This window comes from Canis lupus, chromosome 2, assembly GCF_003254725.2.
Source record: "Canis lupus dingo isolate Sandy chromosome 2, ASM325472v2, whole genome shotgun sequence".
NCBI lineage: Eukaryota > Metazoa > Chordata > Mammalia > Carnivora > Canidae > Canis > Canis lupus.
In genome coordinates this window covers 18,367,640-18,380,376 of record NC_064244.1, presented here as the reverse complement: position 1 = coordinate 18,380,376, position 12,737 = coordinate 18,367,640, and the positions used below count along the sequence as shown (strand labels likewise).

Sequence of the window (12,737 nt, the reverse complement as noted above, 5' to 3'; positions counted from 1 at the left end):
GAATATATATCATATATATAATCACACACATATACATAATACAGCATTTTTATAGTGAAAGGGTCTTAATTTAGAATTAATGTGAAGTAATATTCAAGTGAGTTCATAAACTTTAAAGTGTCATGAAAATTGTCTATTAGGCATCAAATTCCTGTGAATTGGTGGAGAGCAGAGTAATAGCACTACCCAGAAAGCAGTTTAATTTGTTTACTTACAGAAGTGTATTAAATATTCTATGCTTCTGTTTTTCTAATTTTAACGTTTGGAAGGAACAGAAATCCTGACCTTTAAACTCAACAGTTTGAAAACACAAAGTTCTATGTGAATGCTAAAAATGAATAACAACATAGCTTTGTTGAGCATTTAGAAGTCAGCATGAAATTCACAATAAAGCCTCCGTTATTCCTCATTAGTCATCAGGAAGTAACAAATGAATAGAGGGAATGTAAAGGATTTGAAGAAGAAATTAAAACCTTAAACTTTGAAAAAAAAGTCTCCCATCCACTGGTGATGTTTCCTCAGCTAAGTTTGCAACAAAACTATACTAGAAACCTCTAGGTATGGCTGACTAGTCCTGGGATTCAGTGCCACATTCAACCCAAAATAACAACGGGAACAAAGTATATACATGCTTTTATTTCAAGCCTTGTCCATACTGTCTGTATGATTATGCGATAAAAGACAATGAGAAAATAAACATTATATTGAAAAAAATGGTCTCTGAAAAATGTGGTTCAGAGATGCAGTTCTACAACTATACTCTTCCTGACAGGTAACTAGAACGTCATATTTTTTTTTAAAGATTTTATTTATTTATTCATGAGAGACACACACACACAGAGAAGCAGAGACACAGGCAGAGGGAGAAGCAGGCTCCATGCAGGAAGCCCAACGTGGGACTCGATCCCCGGTCTCCAGGATCACGCCCTCGGCCGAAGGTAGATGCTCAACCCCTGAGCCACCCATGCGTCCCTAGAACATCATATGTAAACTTTGGTTTACTCAAACTATTTCTCTTTGGGTCACCTTTTTATTCACCAAGGAATTATAAAGAATAATTTTGTGGCTTCAAATGCCTGTGAGAAGTTATAGCTATGAGGCAGAGAGGCATCGTGTGCCCCAGTGGTTATAGGAAAATATATTCCATTAAACCATATGGGCTGCTCTCAGTGCTCAGAAATTATTCTATCTTCAAACTTGCAATTTCATATGAAAAATTTTACAGAAAATCTCACTGGTTAGTCCTGATTTTGCCTTTAAGGACCTATATGCCATGTACATTGTTACTTCTTCAGTGTTCTAAAATTGTGAGAGAAAAATAAAACAATCACAGGAATAAAAGGGGGATCCTTAATAAGCAATCTGACTATAACCAAGAAACAAATTACTGCAGCAGTAACAAATTTAGAGAAATGATTATGTTAAAACCAAAAAGATATATCACTGAGAGAATTTAGGAGAGCTTTACATATACTATGATGAACTTCTGAAAAATAAAGCATCTTATCATTAAAACTCAGTATTCAAAACTATCTAAAATTCAGCCTAACCCTCACATGTAAGTAAATGTGAATATTTGCAAATTCACATATAATCAAGGTCAAACATTAATACGCTTTCAACTAATTCAAAGGGATTTTGTGTATTCACTTTTTCGATCTAGTGACTTTCAATTCTATTTTTAGGTAACTGTCAAAATATGGATAAATTTAGGTAGTGGGCAAGGAACTGTACTTTCACAAACACAAGTGTTTATTAAATAACATAAATTCAAGGGAGCTTTGTTTATATCCATTTGGAAACTAACATTAGAAAGTATTTAATTCTAGGGGCGCCTGGGTGGCTCAGTTGTTTGGGCGACTGACTCAATTTCAGCTCAGGTCATGATCTCAGAGTCCTGGGATCAGCTTCTCATGGGGCTCCGCACTCAGCGGAGAGTCTGCTTCAGGATTCTGCTTCTCCCTCTGCCCCTCCCTTACTTGCACACACTCTCTTTAAAATAAATAAATCTTAAAAAAAATGTGCCGACTTTATATATGATTTATAAGACCTGTAGTTTCCCTTCATAAAAATTAAGATACTATTTGAAGTGCAAAACCAAAAAAAAAAAAATAGTGTGGGAGATACTATGTGCAATGGAATAATGTCTAATTAGAAGACTGTAATATTTGATACAAATGAAAACTCATTCCCTGTTAACCTGTTACACTGATTTTTAGCCCAATGGCAACTATCTCAATATTAAATACTCCATTTTGTATAGCTTATCACATACTTCAGTTATATGGCATTAAATTTAATGTTACACATTTTTCTCTGAAATAGAATTAAATCTTTTTCATAAAGAGCAAAGATTTATTTCAATTGCTCGAACCACTAGGTTATCCTTATTTCTGTTTGTTTCATTATCAGGAGACTGATAACCCACCAAAGGTACCAAGCAGCCAGCGTGCATACTTACTCTGTTGGTATTTGGCTAAGAAGCCACCTCCTTGTTGATCTTCATCTGTCCTGAATTTTAAAAACATGCTGTCTCCAGTAGAACGGATGACAGGCGGTTTTTCATTCCCACAAAGCTGACTTAGCAAATGAGAGCTGGTACTTGGGCCATCATATACCTTTAATGAAACATTTTAAACGTCAGATGATTATGGCTATACACATTATTTAAGGACTCAAATCTTAAGAAGAAAAGGAATACACGAAATACACGATATAAAAAAGAAGAGCCCTGAATATCTTTAAAAATTATATTTAAATGTCTATAAACTTGGGTAGTGAGCTTGGGCCATGTACCCACAGCTGTGCATAGTGGTAAGTGTGCAAACCCAGGAGAAATTTGAAGATTAAAAATGAAAGACTAATACATATTTTTAAGACCATATCTGTTTTCAGTAATTCTCTTTGCCTTTTGATTTCAGAATTTATAATTTATGACATTCTAATGCATGTTTTTATTTAGATTTTTTTAATGGACAAGAATGAATTGTGGCTACTATAAAGAGTCCTACCTGGATGACTTCAGTTATCTTCTGTAATTCACCAATATAGTCCACTACATCATTATTTTTCAATGAATATGTAGAAATTACATAGATCATAATTATGATAGATCTCATAACTCCTTTTGGGAGCTTTTAACCATATCTTAACAGTCTATATTCAATATATTTTAAATACTTAGTGTACCAATCCATGCAATAATACATGCCATACTTAGAAGGCTATCATTTTCATCAAATTTTCTTTTATCTTACTTGAATTTTTTGTGTATATTTTAAATGTTCCCCTTTACCAAGTTTCAAAGATACAAATAAATGTATTTATGTGTGTGGGTGGAATGAGAGAAGCAAAAGAAACAACTGAACTTCATACATACAGCCAGATAATCTAAAGTGCAGTTTGGGTGATGCTCCAAGTGAAAGTCTTCAAATTCCAGTTCAAATGGGCTGCCGTGGCTGGCTTTCAACAACCAATAGCATTCAGAGCTGTGGTAATAGGGCATTGGATAGCTGGGAGACGTGAACACGCCAGTGGGAGTCGTGATATTACCCCCACAACCTACAGGAGAAAGAGATATGATGATCTATATCTTTTTCTTTATGGTAAAATTGAATTTTCTTGTCTATATCAAATTGGGGCTACTGTTACTCTCCTTTGTTGCAGATAAAACTGCATCACCAAAGAGTAGCTAGCCTATATCAATGTTTTTTCCTTCCCCTAACCAAGATGAGCAGCTTGAGGAAATATATCATGGAACCAAGACATTTCCTCTTATTCTATCCTCAAAAACAAAAACAAAAGAGTTGCTATTAATTCAGAAATATTTGCAAAGCTGAAGTTTAGTACAAATAGTAATAACAAAAATACAGCTGGAAGAAATTGGATAAAAGCATGGCAGCCTAAGAATCAAGAAATCAATCAGACTAGATTCCCCAAGAAAATACAGCTCTTTGCCATTTACCTGTTAATGATCCATCCCAGTAAGCTGAGAATCCAGGCCCTGAGCCCAGGAAGTCACTTGTAAATTGTAACCATAGTTTGTTACTGTGAGAGATGATTCTTGGAGGTGGAATTGAGCCACAGTATGTTCCCAGGGGTGGTGAAGTTTCATAGCCTCCATCTCTGTGACAAAACACACATGTGATCACTGTTGGTTATTGATAATATTACGGTGTAAACATTTAATATATATTATTTGAATTTTGAGATTGCAAACAGATCAGTTTATGTCCGTCAAATCTTTCTTAAAAATATTCTTTTTTTTTTCTTAAAAATATCCTAAATCACTATTTCAAGTTTTCAATTTTTCACTTTAATAAATATCATTTGAGGAGCACCTGAGTGGTTCAGTGGTTGGGCATCTGCCTTTGGCTCAGGCCGTGATCCCTGTCCCGGGATTGGGTCCTGCAACCGGGCTCCTGTGTGGAGCCTGCTTCTCCTTCTGCCTGTGTCTCTGCCTCTTCCTCTCTCTATTTCTCTCATGAATAAATAAATAAAATAAAATCTTTAAAAAAATAAATAGTATTTGAATAGCTTAATAAACCATCTCATTTATGGTTCATGTGACATATAAAATTAATTTTGAGCCGAGAGAAAGAGGTTAATCGTCTCACCCTCAAACGAAGCATCTGGCAGATGTGTCAGAGAACATGAGATAAAGAAGCCATAATTATTAACAGTATAAACAAATTTTGCTTAATTTTACAGAAAAAAAGTTCAGTGATTTCCTTCTAATTTGAATTTTTCAAAATTTAATGTTATATTCAACATATTGAGCAAAATTTTGAAAATAATTCTTCCCCAAGAACTTTTGGGGTCTTAAATCTATTTTGTAATCTGTAGCTTTTTCAAGCCTAAAAAAAGAGGGGTTGGGATTCACTAAACATTAAAATCTAATGATTATTATAAATTCAGGAAATTATATTATTCTGGCATTATATGATAAAATTGTGATTTATTATTTTAGTACCTCACTTTACATCATAAAATAATATTTATTATAAAAGAATATAATATTCCAGGCTTTTGAAAGGCCAAATAAAAAATTTGACCAAATACACACTAAGCTGACCAGCCTAATTTAATTCAGTGTAATGATCTGGGTAGATAGCAATATACAAGTTAACTTATCTTTACTGCAAATGTAACTTTTAAATTCATTCTCTCTAAATACCAAAAAATTAAAGAAAAAAAGTATCACACTGAAATTCACAAGCTAAACTCTTATTACTTGAACACAAAAAACTTTGTGAAAACTTTAAGGTTATCTTACCATAATTTTCATGATATAATTAGACTAAATAGACAATAAACAATTTAAAATTTAAATTGATTTTCCATAAATAAAGTAGGTAATCAATAATTGCAAATATCTAATTTCAGAGTAGTAGTACATCTGTTTAATCTGTCCAGATAAAATCTGGAATTTATTTTCAAATATTCTCAAAAAACTAATCACTTCAAAATAACCACTGATTCTTATGCAACTTTCTATTTTTCTTCTGTTAAATCAGATTCCACATGACAAGCTTTATATACTTCAAGAAAGAGCCCAACAGGGAGCTTTACAGAGAAATTCCATGTGTTTTCTTTAATTTTCTAGGAAAGATTATGAATAAAAACCAATAATGAAAAAGGTGGCAAAATAAAGGTCCTTCCTTACCTGATTTCCACAAAATCTGCTACACACTGTCCACCAATGGCCTCCTCCAAAGCGAAATTTGTGAAGTGTAATGCAATCTGTTGGCTGGTTTCCACTGTGATCCTATAAATGCATTTCCAATTGTTGGGGTAATTATTGGGGAAGTTTGGAGAAGTAAAAGTCCCAGAGTTTTCTGTGTAGTCTTCCATGCATGCTGTGAAAATAGAGCACAAGAGAGAAAACAGAAAATATCAAGTTACATTTTTAAGATCTATACATAAGTATATACACTTCATTAATTTGTGCCAGTGTACTTGATTTTCAATAGGTCATTCTGGAATGCTAAAGAATGATTTCCTTTCAGAAAGTTTTTTTAAATCTCAAAGGCAAAAACAATTATTAATAGTAAACTTAAGCTATGTAGTGGAAATTGTTACATATATCATAACTTCTTAGACCTTGGAAGTGTTATACTTTTTGAATCCATGCACATTGCCCTAAATATTAAACATTCGGTTTGGACATTTGGACAGAGATCACAGAGGGGGCCTAGAAATCATTCAGTTATATTCTTCTTTTCATAACCTTCCTTTAAAATGGTTTCTTTTTGCCTTTAAAATGGTTTTCGTCAAAGCATGCATTTATGAGAAATGACAAAGCAGATACCTCAGCCATGTGAAGAACAGAACATAAGTGTCAGGAATCAGATTGACCTTAAATCAATGCCTAGCTCAAACACTGACAAGCTATCCAACCTTGGGCAAGTTGCTTCCCCATCTGAGCCTCATCTCCCAAGGGGAGATGGTAACTATCTCTGACTATATAAGTAAGGGTTAGAGATAATGCAGTTAAATGGCTTGTCACATGGTATGTGCTCTATTAATGGTAGTAATCATCATTATGTTTCAAAGTAGTTCAGAAAAGTATATAAAAAGTAAAGCATAAATGATGAAGACTAAATTAGATCATTCATATAAAACATTAAAATACTATTTAAAGGGGCACTGGGTGGCTCAGTCGGTTAAGCATCCAACTCTTGATTTTGCTTCAGGCCATGATCACAGGGTTATAGGATCAAGTTCCACATCAAGTCTGCTGGAGATTCTCTCTCTCTCTCTCTCTCTCTCCCTCTCCCTCTCCCTTTGCCTCTCACCTCTGCTCTCACTCTCTCAATTAAATAATAAATCTTTAAAAAACAGTATTTGGGCAATTTTATGTTGTAATTCAATATTAACTGTTCTATGTTAAGAGTTTTAACTTTATATACTCAGTCCATCAAACTCTATACTTAAAACCAACCCAATCTCCTATTCACTTCAAATCTGAGATATTTTCCAAAGAAAATCTGGTTTCAATGTATTTTTAATGTATCTTCAACTGTATAACATAAATCTAGGGGCAAGGAGTAGACACAGGCCTTCTAGTAAAATGTTTTGGGGAGAATAAACTATTATACTTTATTATGAGTGAAAAAAGAAAATGAGGATATTTGGATGTGTACATTCCCCATTTGCTGCTACATAATCATACTCAGAAAAGAAGAGAGAAGCCACTGGTATTGAGAGCACAGAGATATAGAGAAAATATTACAGGATCTACTACCTATATATAATCCTCAGGGTAATAGGAATTCTTCAAATATTTGGCTTACTCTATTTTAAACATAAAGGAAGCAAGGCTTGACTTTATTGAAAACAATTGAAGGTGATATTTAACTTCAAATATGAATATTGTATATTTTTCTATAGTCCACCAAGAAATATTTCTTCAAGAATCAAGAAAGGAAGGAAGGAGGAAAAAATGATGGGAGGGAGGGAGGAAGGAAGGGTGGGAAAGGCAGGAAGAAAAGGCAATGTAGAGGTAAGGGGGGCAGAAAGAAGGGGGGGAAGTAGCGGTATATTAAATATTTCATATCGGTAATGAATATTACTAAGATAAAAACTCATGGATCAAATGGACATTAAATGAAAGCTATGACCCAGTCTCCCTGAACTGACAGAACTGGCAGATTCATTGATCACCCTCACATTCAGACAGCTTTAGCCAGTCAATCAAATATCTAGATCAATTGCTCTTAGAGATAATGTTCCTCGCGTACCCAAATAAACTCATACATCATTTAAGGTGAAAGTCAAATATCACCTCCTCTGTGACACTTCTCCAAATCAAGCAAAATTGGTTTCCTTGTGCTCAATAAAACTTTATGCAATTAGAATTTTGAGCCAGAAAAATATGTTACTGATTGTTTTTATGGGAGTACGTTTCCTCCACTATGTCTGGAAATAGAAACAGGACCTTATTAACAATTATTAACTGTCATTTACTATATTATCTGGCTCAGATTACATCTAATAAATATTTGTTGAAATTATATTACATAATACATTGAAAACCTAGAGGGTGGGACAAATATCTAATTTTTTTCCCACTCTATCCCCATCCTATTACCCCCTCTACTTTTATCACATCATGTTTCTACTCTCCCTCCTTCCTATGTCCTCTCCTGAGTAGACTGAGATCCTTTAATATTAATTTTATCATCTTCATTCAATCTAAACTATAGAATTTTTTGCTTCCAGCCATGACAAATAACTAGTACTAAACTAGGCCCTCTCCATAACAACTATGAAACTGGACAAAATAGATGAGGCACTGGGCAATGGGCAGTTCAAGATTGTGATCTGTGATAGACAGAAAATTCATGAGGTGGGACTCTGTTTCCTTGGCTCTTTACCTGTGCAGAATTTTCTGATCACAGCAATTTGCTGAAGTCCAAGTAGTAAATGATAGTTCTGTTGAGCTGAGGAAGCAGGAATCTGAGTTTAGGGCTGTAAAAGGAGCTAGAACTGCAGAAAAATGCTCTAGTAAGGAAGAAGTATACAGAGAGGAGATATAAAGTTTCCTATGTATTCGTTCCTAAGCCTGGGCTGGGTATACATGAAGTGAGTTCAAGGGGCATGCCAGAGAATAGATGCTATTAGACTGGAAGCTAGAAGCCAGGCAATGCTGGGAGACTATGGAGTTCTCCACCAATCAGAATCCCTTCATTTGCATGCCAAGCACCCAGTTGAGACACCAGGGAAGCCACACTTTAGAAATGAAGACCATGATCAAGAGTAAGGCTTTCCAGAGTTTCCCTACTAAAGTATAAATCTTGACAAGACCTGCAGGAGTGATGAAACTTAGAGATTGAGACCTACCTAGTAACAAGGGTTTAGGAAACACCTGAGGATTTTCACAAATATGCCTTAACAAATAAAAAGTACAAATCTATACAAGTACAAGATAATCAGTGAAATATGAACTCCCATAAAGCTTCAGAGAAAGAGAAGAGAAAGCAGAGTCTCTAAACATATCATTCACCATATCCAGAATAAAACTCAGAAACTGCTACTAATACAAATACACAGAGAAATATAAATCATAGTCAAGAAAAAGATGTGAACTTGTGACTCGAAGATGGCCCAGATATTAGACTAGCAGACAAAAACTTTAATGCAACTACTAAAAATATGCTCAAAGACTTAAAGAAAAACATACACTCAGTGGTAAATATACATAAAAAGGAACCTATTAAAAGAATCATATGGAAATTCTATAACTTCACAGTATACTAAGTGACCTGAAAATAATAAAATAATATGACACTGTATGATACATCTACTGAAATTAGAAAAAAATATATATATATATATACTGAGATTTAAAAATTCATGAATGGGCTAAATTGAAACTTTGAGTAGAAGAAAAAGGATCATTGAACTTGAAGGTTTATCGATAGAAATGATTTAATCTGAAGAAAAAAAGATGAAAACCATGCAGAAAAATGAACAGATTCTCAAAACTTGGAAAAAAAACATAGTCTAACATACATATAATTGGAGACCTAGAAGAAGATAATGAAAATAGGTTTAAAAAAATATATATATATATATAGTGGCTAAAACTCTCTCAAATTAAAAAAAATCAAATTAGCTTCAAAGAGTTTAGTTAATCCTAAGCAAGATAAATAAAAGAAAATCACACTTGGGTACCTTAAACTATTAAAAAACAAATATAAGAAAAATAAAGGAACTAGAGGAAAAATAACATATTATACACAGGGAAACCATGATATGAATAGCAGCTAGACTCTAATTAGAAACAATGGAGGCAGGATCCCTGGGTGGCGCAGCGGTTTAGCACCTGCCTTTGGCCCAGGGCGTGATCCTGGAGACCCGGGATCGAATCCCATGTCGGGCTCCCAGTGCATGGTGCCTGCTTCTCCCTCTGCCTATGTCTCTGCCTCTCTCTCTCTCTCTCTCTGTGACTATCATAAATTTTAAAAAATTAAAAAAAAAAGAAAGAAACAATGGAGGCAAGAAGAAAGTGGAATACATTTTTAAGGTGTTGAGAGAAAAAAAAAGTTTAGTCATCCAGAAAAGTTTTTCTTTTTTTTTTTTTAAAGATTTATTTATTTATGATAGACATAGAGAGAGAGAGAGAGAGAGAGGCAGAGGGAGGGAGAAGCAGGCTCCATGCCAGGAACCCAATGCGGGACTCAATCCCAGGGCTCCAGGATCGCACCCTGGGCCAAAGGCAGGTGCCAAACCACTGAGCCACCCAGGGATCTCCGAAGTTTTTCTTTTTTAAAAAAAATTAAAGATGTATTTATTTATTTGAGAGAGAGAGAGAGAAAGAGCAGGAGCAGGAGGGGCAGGAGGAGAGGGAGAGAGAATCTTAGGCAGACTCCATGCAGAGCATGGAGCCCAAGATCATGACCTGAGCCAAAACCAAGAGTCAGAAGTTTAACCAACTGTGCCATCCAGGCACTTCCAGAAAAAGTTTTTCAAAATGAGAGTGCAGAACGGACATTTTTAGACAAACAGAAGCTAAGAGAATTCATCACTAGAAGACCTATACTGTATAAAAAATTACAATGTCTGTCACACCAAAGACAAATTACAACAAAGAGAAACATGTATCTATAAGAAAGAATGGAGAAAACCAGAAATGGCAAACAATTGAATAAATATAAAGATTGTTTTTCCTCTCATCATTTCTTTAAAAAGTTAATCATTTAAAGCAAAAATAATATTAAGGTGGAGTTTACAACTTAAGTAGAATTAAAAGATACAATTAAAGTAGCACAAAGAAGGGGGCAGACAGAATTATATACTATTATGAGATTATTACATTTGTGAAGTGAGAGTGTGTGAAATGCAGTGTTAGCTATAAAACATAAGGTATGAGGTGTGAAGTAGTAGCATATTAACTCTCAGCAGTCTTACTCTTAAGTGAAGAAAGCATTTTATTAGCTCTTGAGCAAATACATAAAAAAGAGGTGCAATTAAAATGTCAGTGAGAGGGGCACATGGGTGGCTCAGTAGGTTAAGCATCAGACTCTTGATTTCTGCTCAAGTCATGATCAAAGGGGCCTGAGATGGAGGCCCTCATTGGGCTCCATGCTCAGAGCAGAGTCTGCTTGAGATTCTTTCTCCCTTGCCCTCTGCCTCTCTCCCTGCTCATGCTCTAAATAAATAAATAAATCTTTTTAAAAAAAGCCAATGAAGGAAATGAAAGAGTATTAAAAATATTCTATAAGCTGAAAAGAAAAGAGAGCAATAGCAAAAGAAGAAAGAAGAAGAAAGGCACCTATGAAAAACCCAAAGCTCACATGACACTTATATAATAAAGGATAAATGCTTCCCTGTTAAGATTAAGAACAAGGTCAATATGTTCAAACTCATCCTTTCCATTCAACATAATACAGAAGAATTAGAATATTGCTAATCACAGCAATAAGGCAGAGAGAGAGAGAGAGAGAGAAATTGGAAAGGAAAAAAATATAGCTGTTCTTATTCACAGATAGCTTACCAGAATAACTGAGTTTAACAGAGTTACAGTATAGAAGGAAAATATGCAAAAATCAATTTAACTTGCAAATATGAGCCAAACAACTGAAAAAGAAAATTTAAATAATCATTTATAATTGCATAAAAAACAAAAAGCACTTGATAATAAGCTTAATGGAAATATGCAAAAACTCTATAGTGAAATCTTTAAAACATTGGTGAAACAAATTTTAAAATATTTGAACAAATGGAGAAGTAAAATATGTTTATGGGTTGGAAGACTCCATTTAAGACACTTTGTCTCTACATTGATCTATAAATTTACCATAATCTCCATCAAATTCCCAATAAGTTTTGTTTTGATTTGGTTTGGTGTAGATTTTTAAGTAATAATTGAAAAGCTGATTCTACAAGATATATGGAAATGTAAAGGATCTAGGATAATCAAAACAACTTTGAAAAATCTGGAGTATTTATACTTCCTGATTTTAAGACACACTATAAAATTATGTAATATTATAATATAATGTCCTGTGGGATAGAATACAGATTCCAGAAGCCGACCCAAACATACACAGGCAATCAATGTCCAACAAGAATGTAAAGGTAATTCAGTGAAAAAAAAGACCTTTTTTACAACAAAGAGTGTTTGAACAATTAAATACCATTTGTTAACTTGGACACATAATTCACATCTGATATAGAAAAATTAACTCAAGTGGATCATAAACATAAATGTGAAACTTTAAACTATAAAATTTGTAGAAGAGTGCACAGGAAAGGGCAGCCCAGGTGGTCAGTGGTTTAGCGCTGCCTTCAGTCCAGGGCGTGATCCTGGAGACCCGGGATGGAGTCCCACGTCGGGCTCCCGGTGCATGGAGCCTGCTTCTCCCTCTGCCTGTGTCCCTGCCTCTCTCTCTCTCTCTCTCTTTCTGTCTCTCTCTCTCTCTCGTCTCTCATGAATAAATAAATAAAATCTTAAAAAAATGCACAGGAAAAAATTCTCACCACTTTGGTAGGCACAGATTTCTTAGACAATATACAAAAAACACTAACCATAAAAGGAAAAACAGGACATATACTTCTGCCCTTCAAACAATACCATTTAAGGAAAATAAAAGAAAGGCTAGCTGTACACAAAGAGAAAACATTCGTAATGCATTTCTCTGACAAAGGACATACTTGTTTCCAGAATATATAACTTAAGACAATAATAAGACAACACAAAAATGAACCAAACGATTTAATGGACACCTAAT

At 34.4% G+C, this 12,737-nt stretch overlaps 1 protein-coding gene and 1 long non-coding RNA gene across 4 annotated transcripts in view; one reads left to right on the top strand and one right to left on the bottom strand.

Annotated features, from left to right (window-relative positions):
* CUBN (cubilin) overlaps window positions 1-12,737 on the bottom strand; it is a 258,475-nt gene that overhangs the window by 187,024 nt on the left and 58,714 nt on the right. The window contains exons 23-26 of the mRNA XM_025445065.3: window positions 5,666-5,858; window positions 3,965-4,125; window positions 3,380-3,561; window positions 2,462-2,618 (exon numbers count right to left, since the gene is read on the bottom strand). Coding sequence (XP_025300850.1) covers window positions 2,462-2,618; window positions 3,380-3,561; window positions 3,965-4,125; window positions 5,666-5,858 — 693 coding nt within the window. The remainder of the gene's footprint in view (window positions 1-2,461; window positions 2,619-3,379; window positions 3,562-3,964; window positions 4,126-5,665; window positions 5,859-12,737) is intronic.
* Window positions 1-12,737, top strand: part of LOC112658816 (uncharacterized) — a 47,935-nt gene that overhangs the window by 15,832 nt on the left and 19,366 nt on the right. The window lies entirely within an intron of this gene.